This window comes from Hemiscyllium ocellatum, chromosome 1 (genome assembly GCF_020745735.1).
Source record: "Hemiscyllium ocellatum isolate sHemOce1 chromosome 1, sHemOce1.pat.X.cur, whole genome shotgun sequence".
NCBI lineage: Eukaryota > Metazoa > Chordata > Chondrichthyes > Orectolobiformes > Hemiscylliidae > Hemiscyllium > Hemiscyllium ocellatum.
In genome coordinates, this window is record NC_083401.1 from 126,694,691 (window position 1) to 126,713,045 (window position 18,355).

General features: G+C 38.9%; 1 protein-coding gene across 2 annotated transcripts in view; it reads left to right on the plus strand.

Annotated features, from left to right (window-relative positions):
* Nucleotides 1–18,355, plus strand: part of LOC132819912 (cytokine-dependent hematopoietic cell linker) — a 159,078-nt gene that overhangs the window by 57,161 nt on the left and 83,562 nt on the right. For both annotated transcript variants that reach the window (XM_060831881.1, XM_060831890.1), the window contains exon 3: nt 1,825–1,868. In XM_060831881.1, the coding sequence (XP_060687864.1) occupies nt 1,825–1,868 (44 nt within the window). The remainder of the gene's footprint in view (nt 1–1,824; nt 1,869–18,355) is intronic.

Genomic DNA, 18,355 nt, shown 5'->3' on the forward strand with positions numbered 1-18,355 from the left:
GAAACCCAAGCAGACACAGGGAGAATGTGCAAACTCCACACAGTCAGTTGCCTGAGGTGGGAATTGAACCCAGATCTCTAGCTCTGTGAGGCAGCAGTGCTAGCCGCTGTGCCACCATGCCGCCCACTAAAATGCTGCTTTGTTTTTAAAATTTCCGTACAGTACTTGGAGAGTGGGTGGGTGGACAATGAATGTAATCTACCTTTTCAACTTGGGGGTGGGGAAAGCACGTAATGGAAATAGAATCATCTTCCCAACAGGGTAAAAAGCTACAGTCATTTTAATGCATCAAAGCAATTTTTGCAGTGCTCCAACCTTCCAACCAGTTAACTGCAAACCATCTCTTATGATTGACCGAGGCATTGTGGTCAAACACCATTCTTTCATACCAATTCAGTTTTTAAACTTAAAATATTGCATGGGATTTTTATTAATCCAAAAATTAAGTCTGGTACATGCAATTTAAAATACATAGGGATGTGATCAACAAGTCATCTCATCAGAATAACATTTCAAAATCTTGGCAAACAATGAAGTAAAACTTCAGTGCAAACATTTTCTTAGAGAACCCAAACTAAACTTAACCAAGCCAAACTTACTTTGAGTTACAGATTCCATTGGGGAGGGTAATATAAAGCAGCCTGTGAGATTTAATAGGTCTCTACTAGGTGGGCTTCAAATGTGCGGCAGTTGGATCAAGACAAAATGCACCCATTTACACAGCTTAAGCTTCATACTGTTTGAATGTTAAAAACTACAATCCTTCAATTTACCCATCATTATCATGAAGGTGAGGCAAGCTTCTATTCATCAGTGGTGGACAAGTCACAACTTTGAATTCAATCAAATCAAGCCAAAACAATTGCTGAAAGACCCCTCCTCCTTAACCCTCCTGAACCATGGAACTTAACTATTGTTAACTGGAAAAACAGAGTTTGGAGTGTAACTATTCCACCACTCACAGCCTTCAGAAACAAGTTGATTTTGTGTTCTGGTTTCATACATAGCACCTCTGCAATTTCAGATCACCTCGTCAGCCCAAATTCTTCACTAACAACATGTCATCTTGTAAGCATAAGAACCCATGAAAGGCAAAAAAGAGACTTAGAATGTCGACCATTTATCAGTGACTGCCCAATCCATTTTGTCTCTTAACAGAAAGTCTTGCATAAATATTTCCTGATCAAATGGTCATCAAACCAAACTGATAAATAATCATTTTTTTTTTCCTCTTCATTCCTTGACCTATAACTATACACAGACAACTTTCTATCAATTGTAACCTATTGTATGATCAACTAGGCGAAAGTGAGGACTGCAGATGCTAGAGTTTAGAGTGTGGTGCTGGAGAAGCACAGCATTGAGGAGCAGGAAAATCAACGTTTTGTGCCTGACCTGCTGTGCTTTTCCAGCACCACAACCTCAACTCCTATTGTATGATGTCAATTGAAATGTATTTTCATTGCCTCTTAACTGAATTCTCATGAAGATATGAACCAAAAACTTCTGTTTTTTTTTTCTTTTCTATTTTAGAAATGCCTGCTTTTAGCTAGGAGCTTATCCAGGAAAAGTGTTAATATCTTGGTGCTTGAAGTAGTTTCAGGCAATGACACAAAACATTTGATATCAGATTGATATCCCGTTATATATACATATATCACCTTGCAATTAGTCCCATTTTAGACATGATATCACATCCACCAAAACCTGTTGTATCTCAAAGGATCATTGTTTATTTCTGGGTTTTAATAAAACAATTCCACATTAAGTAATTAGTATTTTTCTAGTTTATGTCCTAATTATATTTATCTTGTTACTCTCTAGCTCCAGGCCACAAAAGCATGCAGGATTCACAGTCCATGCAACAGGTATGTGATCACTTCAGATTTATTAAAATAAATATGTCTATTATTTTTCAATAGAATGAATTGTGAAAAATCAGTACCCAGAAGACATCATGTGTTAGACTCATAGTAATAACACCAAGCAATACTTAGGTGTTAAGCTTCAGGGTAATCTAAAGAAAATAAACTCTTTGTGCAAAGGAGAAGTAAACAATAAATATTGGTAATATGAAACAAAAATACAAGATGTGGGAAACAAACTGCAGATCAGAGAGTATCTGTGAAGAGAAGGTAGACCAAGTGAAAAATGAAAAATGAAGAGGTGTTTTCATAGAGCAGAATCTTCCTGACCAGCTCAAAGGCGATAGAAGGGTAGGTGGGAGGCAAAGATTCAGTTTCCCAAATACGAGTTAAAGTTTTGATTCTCAGAGCTTTTCAGGGTTTGCTTTCCCAACTTTCTGTTGCATTCAGTAGCCTACTCATTAACAGCCCAGTTAACTAGGATTACATTCATGGGAGCAATCTTATTTAACAAAAGTGGGGAGTATATGAGTTTGCAGATCTGATTATCTATATTTTTTAATATATATAATATGACGCAAGTATCTCATGGGGTAGACTTCTTCCACCAAGTTCTTGTGAGTATAACTTTCTTCAATAACTTGGCTTCCAGTCCAGTATGCACATTGAGGAGATCCTCCATCCTTTTGTGTGGCACAATTCAACTCCAATCATGGCTAAACATTTTTCAAAATCTATTTATTCTTTTCGGGGATTTGAGTATCACTAACACAGTCAGTACCTGTATTTGTTGCCCCTGAATTGAGCAGCTTGATGAAGTGCCTCGGGGACAGTTGACAGTTGCCACACTCTACCATGAAGAGTAAGCCAATAGTTCAACACGGTCAATGATGGTCACGGGGTGGCAAACCAGGTGATGGCTCCCTGATGAAGTGACACTAAAGAACTATTTGTACAAACAATGACAGAAGCTCATGCAACATACAAGGCTGAACAATTCCACAATAAACAGACCAGTTCTAAACTCTGCCGATCCATCACATCCAGTCATCAATGTGGGTGAATAACTAAACAATTTATGGGAGCAAAACGCTCCTCAAATAACCCCACCAGTAGATCAGTGCAAATGACCAAGGTTGAAGCATTTGTTTCCATTTTCTGTCAGAAGTGCTGAGACCATGATCAATCTCGGCCTCCTTCTGAGATTCCTAGCATCACAGATGTCAGTCTTCAACCAATCTTACTGCACATGATAACAAAAAAAAATCCTGATTGATCTAATTGTAACCTCCAATTTGTTTTCTCACCTACCCATCATAACCATTCACCATCCTGTTTACCAAGAATCTATCGACCTCTGCCTTAAAAATATTTAAATGTTCTCCTTCCCAACACCTTCTCAGGAAAAGACTTCCAAAGCAACTCAAAGATTCTGAGACCAAATATTTCAGGTAATTTATGTTTTAAATGCACGTGCCCTTATTTTTAACAGTGATATCTCATTCTACATTCTCCCATAAGACAAACATTTCTCCACATTTACCCTGTGAAGACCCCTCCGGTTTCAATCAATTTACTTCTTTTACGTCTAGAATTGAAGAAGGGTCATTGGACTCAAATTGTATACTCTATATTCTCTCCACACATGCTGCCAGAACTGTTCAGTTTCACCAGCAATTTCTGTTTTTGTGCATTCTAGGTACTAGTCTGGTAAACCGTCACTGAATTGCTTCATCAAAGAGGGAGACCAGTATTGTACAAAGTGCACCAAGTGTGGTCTCATCAATGCCCTATATAACTGAAACATAAACTCCTTATTTTTGTATTGACCATTGATGTACAATGGCAGCATCATAAAACATCCACAAGTCAGATGGCTTCCTGTTGCTGTCCTTTTCTCCTGGATCATCTTCAGGGGAACCCCCAGGAAGGAGCTACCAAACATGTGAAGCTGCTTTTTGGCCTGGCCTCTGCTGTCTCCAGGGTGGGTGGGTGGGGAGAGTGAGTGATGCTGCTGGATTACAGACAGTGAATTACTGATGAGGTGTTTTTTCAATATCGTGTCCAGAAGTTGAAGCCTGAAAGATTCTGACAGAGAACAAAATGTCCTGCCTGCCTAAAATAAATGGGTGCTCCACCCATTAATGCAAACGTATTGAGCTGAGAAATAAGTAACTGTTCTAAAAAAAATCCAACCTGCCCCCTAGTGAAAATAACTCTTGTATTCATGCCTACCTCCACACTAAGTTTTACAAAAACAGGATTCCACCCACAGAATTTACAGTACATATTCAGAAGGCTAGCAGAGTATTATGAGTAATTGTGAGGGGTATTGAATGCAGAATTAGGGACATTGTGCTTTAGTTATATGGGGCTGTAAAGAGATCACATCTGAAGTATTGTTTGCATATTTGTCATCTTAAGGAAGAATGCAAATATTTTGAAGCAGTTTAAAGAAAGTTTACCAGACTAATACCTAGAAGGAGAGTTGTCATTTCATGTTTTGAAGGGTACGAGGTGATTTGATTGGCACATGTTAGATCCTTAAAGTTCTTAACAAGGTAAATACAGAAATTTTCCTCTTCTGGGAAAATCAAGAACTAGAGGTCACAAAATGGGTATCATCCATTTAAAACAGAGACTCGATGAGTTGTTTTTTTCAGGGTCTTGAGTCTTTGGAACTCTCTTTCTGAAAAGTTGGTGGAAGCAGTGTATGAATATTTTTAAGGAAGAAGTGGATATCTTTTTGGTAAGCAAGAGGGTGAAAGGTTATTGAGTGTAGGCAGGAATATGGATTTGAGGTTACAGTTGGCCCTACCATGATCTTATTAAATGGTAACGTTGGTTTGAGGAGCCAAATGGCCTACCCTTGCTCATAACCAGTATGTTTGTAAGTTCACATTTTTAAATAATATACACAATCATTTTGCATCAAATATTAGTAATAATTACACACGATCAGAGCTAAGAAGCAAGTCATTTGTGCTCCTTGTAACTTTGGCCTGCTCCACTGTAGTGGTCTCAGCCCCTGCCCTTTCCCTGTCACCCTTCAAAATCTCCAGCTTAAAACATTGATCCAAATCCTTTTTAAAATTTATTATTAAATCTGTTCTGTTTTCATTACCTATTCACATAACGCATACCAGGACATAAATTATTGCAAAAATATAACTTTCCTTTTCTGGCCTTTGTCCAACTAGCTTGAATTCCTATCTTTTATGTTTTCAACCTTTCTGCATCCTGACACAGGTTCTTCTGACTTATTTTGTCAAAACATTACGTGACTTTGAATATGTTCAGTTAATTTCCCCTTCTTTGCTCTAATGCATAACAATCCAGCTTTTCTTGGATCTTCAAATAACTAAAGTCTTTCATTTCTGATATCTTTTTAGTAAGCCCCCTCTGCTCACAATCTAAGGTCATGACATCTTTCCTGCAGTTTGATGCCCATAATTAAAAACAGTAATCCATTTGGGGGTTAAAACCTGATTTATAAAAGATAACATAAAATATTGGAATATACCAAAGAAATTAAGTATGTATGGCTTGCTGAGATCAAAAAAAAGTATAAACAGGGATAGTTGAGAAAATAGGGAAAATTTAAATTTTAGAACATCTCAAATTCAAATACAATATTTGCCTAAGACTCATTTTATATTGTTAAATGTAGATTGGGCACACTTGAATTCTCTCCACAATCCTGTTTCTAGTTAACATAAGCATTGTCCATGAATTATGATTGGTGGACAGACTAAATTTGGCAAACCACTAGATTATCTATTAGATTGCAAAGAATTGTGCAGTGGCTTTCTTCTCCACATTCCTCTGCATACATTTCCCAGATTTATGTTGGTGTCAGGTTACCTTTTCTTCACCATCAGATATCAGAAAATCACATTAATGTAGTCATTACAAACATCAATATGGTAAAGGTATTGTAATTTTCCTGGAGTGACTCTTTATAATGATAGTGAAATGTAATGTTGTCTCATTACTGCAGCATTCTGATGACTCAGTCAAGCATGTTAATGCTCACTGCTAAGTGACAATGATGTATACCTGTTCAGGTAATCTACATTGTAAGCAGATTTATTCAATCTCACGAGTGCTATAAACTCTGTAAGGGTGGAGTGGTTCAGGAGAGCATGGTGGGTGTCAGTCTTTGACAGTCCAATTAACTGTTAATTAGTTTGTGTGATCTCAGTTACATCTAATGCCCTGCTATTTGAACCTTCAATCCATTTACCTCATTCATGATGACCTGCTCTGTAGGTTTGACCTTGCAACCGTCCAGGAATTTGTTGTTCTGTAAAACCAAAAGAGAGAGAGCTGGAATTTCTTCGCAGTTTGGGTAGCACCTGGTAAGATACTGCAGGCCTTTGCCCATCATCATAATGAACAATTTGCATTTATATATAATGCCTTCATCACATTGTGACATCCCAAAGCACTCTTCGGACAACATTTGTGAAGCATAGCCATTACTTTACGACAGAGGATGCAGCAGCTAAATAGCACGCAGCAAGCTCCTGCAAACAGCAGTGAGCTAACAACCATATATTTTAATGAAGTTTGCAAAGGGTAAATATAGACCAGGACGCTGGGTAGAGCTTCATGGTTCTTCTTCAAAATAGTGTCATGGCATTTGTAATATCTATTTGAGAGAGAGAAAGCAGGGCCTTAGTTAACACCCTACTTGAAACATTGTATTTGCAATTTGTGGCGTTCCTCTAGTACTAAGTCATGGGTTCAAGACCATGGAGCAGGATTTTGAATTTACAACCTTCCAACTCAGAAGTGAGAGTATATATAAACAGTCTATAAACAAAACTATCAACAGATATAAAAAAGCTCCCATCACTAGAGCAGATGACATTCAGAGGACTCACAATTTAACAAAAGGACAATGTTTCTAATTAAAATTGAAATCACAGTTGTTCAGGAAAGTATCCTCTACATCATTTTATCTAAATGCCTGTGCTATACAGCTTTTCCCCTGGTGTGTGATCAAATTTGGTACCATAACAATACTGGCACCAGATGAGTTTTACAGTTATTAGATTGAGCAGTGTTGCAGTTTTGGGTTTTTGTGGCATGAATACAAAATACCATTCTAGAGATTGCGGTACAGGAAATATGTTTGATTAAAGATGCAGTTTTGCGCTACTTAATTATTAATGATGTGATTGATGATATTCTTCTCTTCTGATCTGAAAGTAACTCTGATTGTGTTTAATTCAATGGGTGTTCATCACCTGAAAGAAAACATACCCAGTGCTTACCCTTCAAAGGTCAGTTGAGAGCTCTGCGTTCATGCTAGGGGAGCTTCATCCACCAGCAAGTATATTTATTAAGCTATTCCCTTTATATTCCAACCCACACATAGCTGGAGATTTTATGGAGCTCACACGAGCAGGAAATGTGGTGTGCAATGTGAATTAATTAGTCAAGATGGGAAATTTTTCAACAGCAAGTGGGGATGCTGAGATAAAATCAACAATATGTTTATGATGTGTTGAAAGTCACAAAAACCCATGGTGGTTTCATACTTATAATGTCATTTTGAATATGTATTAACATGAAACAGTTTTCAATAAAGATGCACTTTCAAGATAAATTCACTGCCACTCGAGAATCTCATGGCACCCAGTTCACAATTATTTAAAAGTGATGCATGCCTGTCAGCTTTGTACAGTTGTGTGCAAGATCAGCACTTTTGCTATTTCAACTTGATGGCACGAGAGAGAGATAGAGAGAGGGGCAGGAAAGTAGACAGGAAGGTGGCAGCTCGGGATTGTCTTGGGTGAGTCAATGGTGAGGGAAATTGTAGAGTGTGGTTGAGTTCATAAAGGATGAGAAAAGAGATCCAGGGGAGGACTGAGGATTGGAGTGGAGGCATGGAGGAATTAAGACCGAAGGGCTTGGTGCACTAGGAGTGATGTGGGAAGAGTAGTGAGGACAGTCTGAGAACGTAATAAAATGAGGGGCCATGCTAAGTACATTCAGAGATGATTCTGGAGTGGACTTTTACATCCAGGAATCTTTATAAACTATAAACAATATTGCAAGAACTAAATAGGAAAGAATATTCTGAGGTCCTCATTGTAGTAGATTAGACTTACAGTGTGGAAACAGGCCCTTCGGCCCAACAAGTCCACACCGACCCGCCGAAGCGCAACCCACCCGTACCCCTACATTTACCCCTTACCTAACACTACGGGCAATTTAGCTTGACCAATTCACCTGACCCGCACATCTTTGTGACTGTGGGAGGAAACCGGAGCACCCGGAGGAAACCCACGCAGACACGGGGAGAACGTGCAAACTCCACACAGTCAGTCGCCTGAGTCGGGAATTGAACCCGGGTCTACAGGCGCTGTGAGGCAGCAGTGCTAACCACTGTGCCACCGTGCCGCCCACAGTCACACGGAATTGCTCCTATGCAATTCCATATGCTCCATCATCAATGATGACAAATGCTATCCATTTTCATAATAATATGTAACCATTATCCTACACCTCCACCTAGGCCTTTTGATCTGTTCCATTAAAAGAATTGCTACTTTAGCACTAATATTTATTTTAACGTATAACCATAAGCATGTTTCTCACTCCCACATCCTGCCCATCAAAATCTCTCCCTGGCATTGTTCTTGGTTGATCTTGAGGGAGGATAGGTTACTCAATGTTCACTTTCTATATCTTGGAAGGCAGAATTTTAAGCAGATTAAGTGTGCAACCTAATACAACAGCTGGTACTTGTGCAGCAGCAGTCACAATGACATCAATGCAACAGCAGCGAGGAGAGGTCAATGAAGAATGGACTTAACTGGTAAACCATCTAAACTAAGAAAAAAAGAAGGTATTGAAATGGATGGGAGCAGACTTTAGGCCAAGCACTCTATTTACTTTTCCCTGCAGCCTGGAGTGAAACATCATCCTCAGCTTTGGTCAGCAGGTGGATCCCAGATCCTGCTTCATGGGACAATTGTGGCAGAAGAACTGAACTTAATTGTAGGACTTCCAAAGTCAGTCACTTCCTTATCAGTCTTAACTTAATTCAAGAGTTTGGACTGGCTCAACATTAATCGATTTTTTATTAGATGCTTGCTTTTTTACGATTGCTTCCACAAAATTAAATGAAGATTGTTCCTTTTACTCAAGGTTTTTGTTCGCATATGCAAATTCGTCAGTTGTACCAGAATGTTGGCACTGCTAATGATTCATTCTAATCTTTGAGTGTTGAATATTTCAATAAATAAGTACTTCAACACCATTTTAACATCTCAATTCTTGTCAATTTCTCCTGTACCACGGTCTCTGCATATGCCCTGCAGAATATTGTTGAAATGTTTTTCTTTTCAGTTACAAGTTCCTGTTTTCTTTAATCACTTGCCTGTCGAACCGATAGCAGAGTGTTCATGAAGTTGAGTGTTTGCTCACATTATGTTTCCTTCCTGAACATCTGGCTGTGGTTCATTGATGGTGGAGCACGAGATTTAGAAATCTTTGCTATCATTCATTAACTCATCAAGTAGTCAGTGTGAATGATTGACCTCCCTGAGAAGCTATTCCTTTTCAGTCCCTATACGTTCCATTTGCAGACTATATTCTGGCTGGGTCCTCTCAAGATTCTCCCCTTCTGCCAAAAAAGTTCTTCTTTCCAGTTGGGGGTCCTCACCTCCTGGCTATAAAATCATAATCCCTACATTGTCTTCTTTGGCCATACTGCCAGCAGTGACATTACTTTGGGTAAAGGTATAGGTGTTGTTGCTTCAGAATGCAGAAAACTGCACCTTTGTATCAACGGTCTTCAGGTTCTGTAGGGTGGTCAGGAGCCTTTTCTTTTATGGAATGCTTGACATCAGTGACACCTTCATTCTCATGCACCCTTTCAGCAAAAAATAAATGTAAGTCCTTGTCTTACTGTTGGTCACTAGTGCACTTCTTATCCTCTGCATGTAGGATCTCCTAAAGTGTAAACAGAAAATCCAAAACATTAACCTTTGCTCAGAGGGATTCAATGCCAGTGGTGTATACTGGTTCGCAGCATAATGAGGAAACTTCAATGTCCCCTGCTACTGCTGATAAAAGGAGGTTCGCTGCCAGAAAAACACCTTCAATTAATAGAGAACAATGATGATTAGAAAGGGCAGACATTGTGGCAGTGATTTCACTCCCATTACAATTTAGTGTCTCTGCCTGAACACACATCCTGCCTATTATTGTAGACCCATAAGCTGACTCTTATATCTTGAATCACAGAATCATACAGTGCAAGAGAGGGTCTTTGGCCCAATGATTCTGCACTGTCAAAATTAGACTACTGTCCACAGTAATCTCACTTTCCTACACTAGGCCCATATCCTTTAAAGTTATGACCCTTCAAGTGCTCATCCAAGTATGTTTTAATAGTTGTGGTGTTTTCTGTCTCAATTACCCCCAAAGGTAGTGCATTCCAGACAAATGGTTGATGAAATTCAGGTCTGAGGCATCTGTTTCAATAGATACTGCTATCTTGATATTCCAAATAAAAGCAATGACCTCCCCATTAACAGCAATGTCTAACACAAAGTTTTGTGGACCTGTGAAATCAAAGTTGCAGAAATTGTCTTGCTGCTCTTGACCTACCCACAGAATATACGTTCTGATCTTTAACATCCTGTAAGGTTTGCACACCAAAAGAGCACTACCGTTTTATGTTTTACCTTTCTTCATTTGAGGGAGATCATTGATCTTCACAACCTGGTGTTATGAAATGGGCTGTTTTGTAAATCTCATGCCCCTCAGCAAAAAGGACTAGGTAAATCTTCCATTAATAGGCTCTCTTGTCACCACCAAATGGAGCTGGGATAGAGACAGTGGTTGCATCCTCAGTGTTTTCTCCCTTCTGTTAATAGGATTTCTATATGCTACTGAATACGTACCTTGCAATGGCAGTCAAACAATTCAGTGAGTGATGTGATGATGTCCTCTCGCTTGTTCACTGAGCAGCACCTTTCAGATGACATTCTGTTTACTGCCTTTTGCAACCTGAACTGCGAGGCTTCTATGTTGCTGCCTGAAAAAGAACACTCAAATCTTTTACCCAGATATTCTTCCCTTGCATGACTGACAAAAGGCAGGGTAATGACTCAGAACTCAATTAAACAAACTCTTCTTTATTTTAACTCTTTAGGTATCAATTCTTAACATAAAACATACATTGGTTGCAACATTAACTTCCCACGCCATCTAACTTACCTTCAAATTTAACTCACTTCATTTAACTTCACTTTATCTGACTTTGTCTTAACTCACATTTAACCCTAACTCTTACTTTACCTCTATAAGTTTGCCTTGAATCAAATACTACCCAGATTCAAGTGAAATGACCAATTTTATCCTCTATGCACATCTCGTCTCATGGTTCTTTGTCCTCTCTGCAAGTGCTTTTCTCTGCAAGTGATCTGGAGGTTTCTTCCCCTCTGGGGAAAAATCTCTTTGTTTTGTAAAATGTGCTCCTTTTCCAGAAAGTTGTCTGGCACTCAATAAATGAATTGATCAAATCCTGATCGCATTGTTCGATCTCAGCCATTGACGTTTACTGGTAAACAACTCCCAAATGTTTTTATCCTAATTCACAAACAGTGACATTCCCTATTCCACATAAGGTAGTGTGGTGCCAGTATGCCTAGATACCACATGACACTTTCCCTATTTGGTCAACCCAGGAAACTACAGGTTACTGCAGGTCCTGGCTACAGTTTTAACTGAGGTCAGAGTTTAAGCTAGCTTGACCAAACTTCCCAGCATGCTTGATTGTATCACTTAAACTGCCTTGTAAGCAGTTCTGCTGCAGGCCACCTGTCCACAATGTTTTCACTTGGTTCAGGCCCACTGTCACACAAAGACCAACCAGCTGATTGTTTGCAGAGCCCATACCAGTCTACACATTTGACTAGGCTAAAGGAAGTCTTACTGCTTCTACTTCAAGCATTCTCTGAGGATTTGTCTTGTGCTGATGACTACTTCATATATTGCTGACGTGAATAAGAATGACCAGGTATTTTCACTGCATTGGAGTCCATGGGTACTACCATCTTGTGACAATGTTCAGAGATGACTTTGTAGCGGATCTTGGCAAGCAAGAGCCTCTAGTAAAGTATATACAATACTTAGGTATGTAGAAAAGAGCATTCAGAGAACCCTGTCACTCCATCCCCACTACAATTGTTTCAATGTTAGTATGCAGCAACAATGACATGTGCTATCTATTAGCATAAAAGGAATCAGCCATTATCACACAGGGCCTATACGGCAGTGCCAATTTGTGCCTGTTGGCTGGTAGAGTCCTTACACAGCTTTGAGTTTCAATTACTCCTGCTGAGATTGCCTTTGGACAATGGCCATACTAATGCATAAAAGAAAGGACCAGTTAAGCTGAAGGTCTCTTATGTCCTACAGAATGTCAATGACAACACTGTACACATAATATGACCACTGAGAAAAACAATATCACATTCTTTTCATACGTGGTAAAGGAATTGGCTTTAATTTCCTTGTAACCATCAATCTGTGCCAACTACGAGGTGTGGCCAACTACGAGGTGTGACCAACTATGAGGTATTTAACTGCCCGACTAAGCTAGTCTCAATGATAATGTACAAGCAAATAAAGTGAAACCAGTGTAAAGTGAAATATTTAGAAGTGATGTTTAATTTTGAAATTAAATTGCAATATGCTGCATTTGTGCTCTCAAGGCTTATGTAATTGGCAATAGAGTTGGACATAAACTTATGTCTATGAGGTGGAGCCTCCCTGTTTGTCCAGGAGACTCTTTAGTAGGCTGCCTGTAGATTATGTGTTGTCCACAGTACTAAATTAAGGTGTTTTACACACACACACTGCTGGCACTAAGAATGGTAAGAATGGGGAAATTCGGGATAATTTTAGATCCAAAGAGGAGACACATTAAAAAAAAGGCCAGAGAAAGCAGCAGTTGGAGTTATGCAGAGTTCAGCAAAAGAAGACATAAAGATTGATCAAATGGGGAAAGTAGAGTATGATAGCAAACTTGCAGGAACATAAAAAATGACTGTAAAAGCTTCTACAAGCATAAAAAGAGAAAAAGATTAATAAAGATAAATGTAGATTCCTTATAATTGTAGATGGGGTAAATTAGAATGAGGAACATAGGGATTGCAGAAGAATTGAATACATATTTTCATTTTGTCTTCACAAAAGAGGGCACAAATAATTTCCCAAAAATGTTCGGGAATCAAGGGACTAATGAGAAGGGAGAATTAAAGGAAATCAGTATTAGCAACAAAATGGTGCTTGAGAAATTAATAGGGGTTAAAAGGTGACAAATCCTCAGAGCCTAACAATCTTAAAATATTAGATGAATTGATGGCTATCTTGCAAAATTGTACCAACTCTGGAGCTATAGTTCTGACCGTTTGGACAGTGGTAAATATATTGCACTATTTTAAAAAGGAGGTAGAGGAGAAAAAGAGAATAACAGAGCAATTAGCCGAACATCAGTGTTGAGGTAAATGCTATAAGAGAACATTTGGAAAGTATTAATAAGATTATAAAAAAGTTAACATGGGTTTATGAAAGGTGAATCATGCTTAACTTATCTACTGATTTTTTTTAATGGTGTAACTAGTCATATGGGTTAAGGGAGATCCAATGGAAATGGTGTACTTTGATTTTCAGAAGGCTTTTGATAAAGTCTCACACATTAGAGGCTATTGAGCAGAATTAATGCCCCAAGATTGAGGATAACGTGGGATTGGGAATTGCTGACAGATGAGAAAAGAAAGTAGAAATAAATGGATCATTGTCTTGGTTCAGTTGGGTATTTATTGATTACAGTTTAGAAGAATGAGGGGATCTGATTAAAATGTATAATATTCTAACAAGGCTAGACAGACTAGAGACAAGATGGATGTCTCCTGCGGTTGTGGAGTCTAGAACCAGGCAACCCTGTTCTAGGATCGGGGGTCTGCCATTTTGGGCTGAGATAAGGAAGCATGTCTTCATTTAGAGGGTGGTCAGTCAATGGAATTCGTTATCACAGAAGGCTGTGGAGGCCAGGTCACTGAGTATATACAAGAAAGCAATTGAAAAAAATCTTAGATATTAAAGGCATTAAGGTTTATGGAGAGAAAATGGGAATATGATGCTGAGATAGAGGATGATGATATTAAATGGCAGAGCTGGCTTCAAGGGCCAAATTTTCTACTCCTGCTCCAAATTTCTACAATTCTATGTAAACACATGGGAAAGGCAAAAAGAGAGAAAGTAGGAGCAGCATTCAGTTCTGGTTACAATGACCGGAATGCTGGCTATCGACCAAATTGAGTCCAGAATAGCCTAAGGCAATTTGATCATAGGAAACATCACTGTCAAACTCAATATTGTGACCAGGCTCTTAAGGACAAACCAGCAGGTGTCAACAAAGCACAAGTATAAGTAAAAGCCCTCTCAGAATTTTAATAGCCGAGAACTTACTGAAATAATAGGTGTTTGCTCCACTCAAAATAAAGGACAAATCAGCCAGCAGCTGCTGGTGAAGGATGTCCCATGATTTGTGAATGCTATGAGTTTTAGTTGCCGGCTAATTAAATCACTCCACAGTTCGTGAAAACAGTATCTTATTTTGCCCATTTTTAAATTTCTTTTGTGAAATCTTATTATCACTGGGAAGATCAACATTTGTAGTTTATCCCTAATTGCCTTTGAGAAGGTTGTAGTAGCTGTCTTTTTCAATATTTACAATCCGTCTGCTCTAAGGATACCCATAGTGTTGTGAAGACAGCACTCTCAAGATCTTGATCATGGAAGCTTGCAGATGATGATGTTCTGATACATCTGCTACTGTTAGTCCCCTAGCTGGTACTTATTGTAAGTTTGGAAGGTGTTATAGAGTCATAGAGTAATACAGCTTGTTGAAGGAGCCTTGGTGTGCTCCTGAAGTGCATGTTTTAATAGCACACACTGTTGCCACTGTGCATTAGAAGAGGAGGGAGTGAATGTTTAAGGTGGTGGTTATGGTACCAATCAGATTTTTGCCCTGCCCTAGATGGTGTTGAACTTTGTGAATGTTGGAGCTTCTACTTGTTGTTGAAGCTTAAGTATTTATTTAGCTGGTCCAGTTAAGTTTTTGGTCAATGGTGACCATCAGGAATCTGATAGTGAGGAACTCAATGATAGGGCATTGAAAGGAGGAGACAATTAGTTTCTCCTTTGTTGGATACAGTCATTATCTGGAACTTGAGTGTCACAATGTTACTTTTTACTTGTCAGTTGTCAGTTAAACTTGGATATTGTCACGGTCATGCTGCATTTGGATATACACTGCTTCACCATCTGAGAAGCTGTTAATGCTATTGATCATTGTGCCATCAAAAGGACACATTACTACTTTAACCTCATGGTGGAGTGAAGGTAATTAATGAAGGAGCTGAAAGTGGTTGAGCACAGTACACTAATTAAAAGCTCCTATAGTGATGCCCTAGGGCTGAGTTAATTGATCTTCAACAACCACAACCATCTTCCTTTGCACCAACTATGACTCCAACCAGTGGATAGATTTCCTTCTCACTCCCATTGATTCCAGATTTGCCAGGGCTCCTTGATTCCATACTCAGTTAATGCTGCCTTGATGTCAAAGGCAGTCACTCTCATTCCATTGCATTTGTTGTTGTATTTGTATATTAAAGGTAAAATTGTCTTTGTTCCAGAGAGTGAGTCTCTCATTAAAGAGAGACAACTGGTGGTGGTTTAACCTGCTGAGGGTCCCCATGGCTCAGGAAAGGGGCACAGATGAGAAGGCAGAACCTTCATAGTAACTTCAGCTGGTGTGGAAATTGGACCCATGCTGTTGGCATCTCTCTGCACGGCAAACCAGCCATCCAAGTTAACCACATCCCATTTGCCCACTAATCACCCATTACACTCACCAAAAAAAGTTAAGTGCAGCAATAACAGGTGTGGATGCCTTTTTAATTTAATGAAAATTATAATTGACAGTATTGAATCTCATTCCTTCAGGTTCTGAATTATTATTGTCAATGTGTAATTATCTTCTCATTTTGTCTCTTGTTTCTCATGATTATTATAAATCTTTCTTTTCTTCCTTATGTTTCTCTTTTGAATCTGATTTGACAGTAATTTTACCCACTCCAAATCACCATCTTTCAGTCCGTCCCACTGTTTGTTTCTTACTCCTTCACCCTCGCTGGTTAAGGAAATGCACTGTTTCATTACTCACCCAGGTCCCAAAAAGCATGCTGTCCTCAGTGCTATGAGCTACAAATCCCAGAAAACTTTTTTGGGGAATAAAGTGTCAAAGCTAAATGTGCATGAACATGTCTAACTATGCCAAGAGATGTCCTGCTGCGCAAAACCTGAGCCAATGTAATTTGACTGTGTGTTTCTCAGTTGGATTGCTCCGTACCCTCTATATTATGCATCAAAGCCAATGAGTCGGAAATTATGTGATGCTGGTGCTCCATCAAGCTGATTTACAAAAGCAATTGCTGCTGCTGCAACAAAATAAAAACGTTCCTAACATTTCCAATCACACATTCTTATTCAATTATATTATTAAATGTAACCCTCAATGTACAAAGTAGTTCCAATATAAACATATTTCATTCCTGCTTACTTCATTCAGAACAAGTTACCATTATATATAAAAAAAATCTTTATGGTGCAATGTCCCCAGTCTTTGGATTTAGCAGCTTTCCTGAACTGGTTCTGCAGCAATTACTCCTGTTGATCTGATACTGACAACTGAAAAACTAGATTTTTATGCTAAGAGCTCTATTTGAAAAAATTCTGCTTGTTACATCTGTTTGAAATGAAGTGGTCCCAGGTGGAGCAGCTTATATAAATCTCGAAACTGTGATTGTATTTTGTAATGGAGAATTCTGGTGAATATATTATATCTGGTACAGATTTCACTAAGAGACAATTTCACAATGAAGTCATGTCTGGCAATATATAAAAAAAAACAATGTCACTGCCAAAATGGGAACAGAATTATTGACCGCACTGTTCCTCTTTATTGTTGTTCATTCAACATAGCAATCTAGTCAAGAACTAATGAACCATTCCTTAAGGTATGATTTGTATTGAAAATTAATTGATTTTTATGGACCACACTTGAGATCCATAAAGTGGTTTCTATCCAAACGACAGGAGAAATGTGAATGTGAAGAGTAATCCACTCTGCCCAAAACAATAGTGATAGTCGAAGCTTTCTACATTGTTAATATAACAGAAGAATCTGTGGGTGGTAGGACTGTGGTTGATGGAGTAGCCATTTCAACGTGATGGCACTTTCTCACTTTACAATTTTAAATAAGAACCAGAAAGAAACATCCAGACCACCTGTATGGTGAAGTAGTGCTATTATAGGAAGTTCCAGAGTTGGCCCAACCACAGTGATGGAACAGTGATATAGTTCCAGATCAGGATGTCATGTAGCTTGGAGGAAACTTTCAGCTAATGGTGTTCTCACACATCTGCCAACCTTATCCTTGTAAATGGTCATGGGTTTGGAATGCCCTGTTTAAAGAATATTGGTGTCTTTCTGATATACGTCTAGTAGTTGGCACAATTGCTGCTACCATGCATCATTGTGGATCGAGTGAATTTTAAAGGTGTTAGATAGGGCATGAGTTAAACAGACTGCTTTGTTTTGGATGTGTTAAGCTCCTTGAACATTTTTGGAACTGCACTCATTCAGACAAGTAGAGAATACTCCATCACCCTTCAGATATGTGCCTTGTAAATGATGGACAGGCTTTGGGGAGTCAGGAGGTTAACTGACCACCATAAAGTTCCTAGATCCTGACTTTCATTTTCAGCCACAGTATTTATCTGACTGGTTCAATACAGTTTCTGCTCAATGGCAACCCCCAAGGATATCAATAAGGGAGATTGAACAAAAATGCCATTCAATTTTAAGAGAGAATGATTAGATTCTCTCTTAATGGAGATGGTCAGAGCCTGGCTCTTGTATAACACAAATGTTACTTTCAATGAGCTAAGTTAAATTTGCCAACTGCTAAGTAACAAATACAATACGTACAATGCCTGTGACCATGATAGGTGCAGCTGGGCTGACTTTCACCAGGAGAGGAGATATTGACTACTCAGAAGTTAATTCAGAACATGGCTGCATGGATGTTTTGTGAATCTTATCAGCCAGTTCAGAGGTTAGTGAAAATTAGCTGCCTAAATGTTCAAATCATGTGCTCAGAATCAAGACAATTGTGTTCAGCACTAAGGTGACTCCAAAGAGTCCCTGGGTCAGTTCTGGTCAGAAGAGGAGGTCATGGCTGCAATGATCAGATTTTGCTTCTTCACTAGATGCTTGAATATTTTTTTAAAAATTACAATGAGCCATTTCTGATGAGGAATCTAACTCCTGAAAGCTTTGGGCTCATGGGGAAACCATTGTTCCCCAACTCTGAGAATGCGACAGTCCT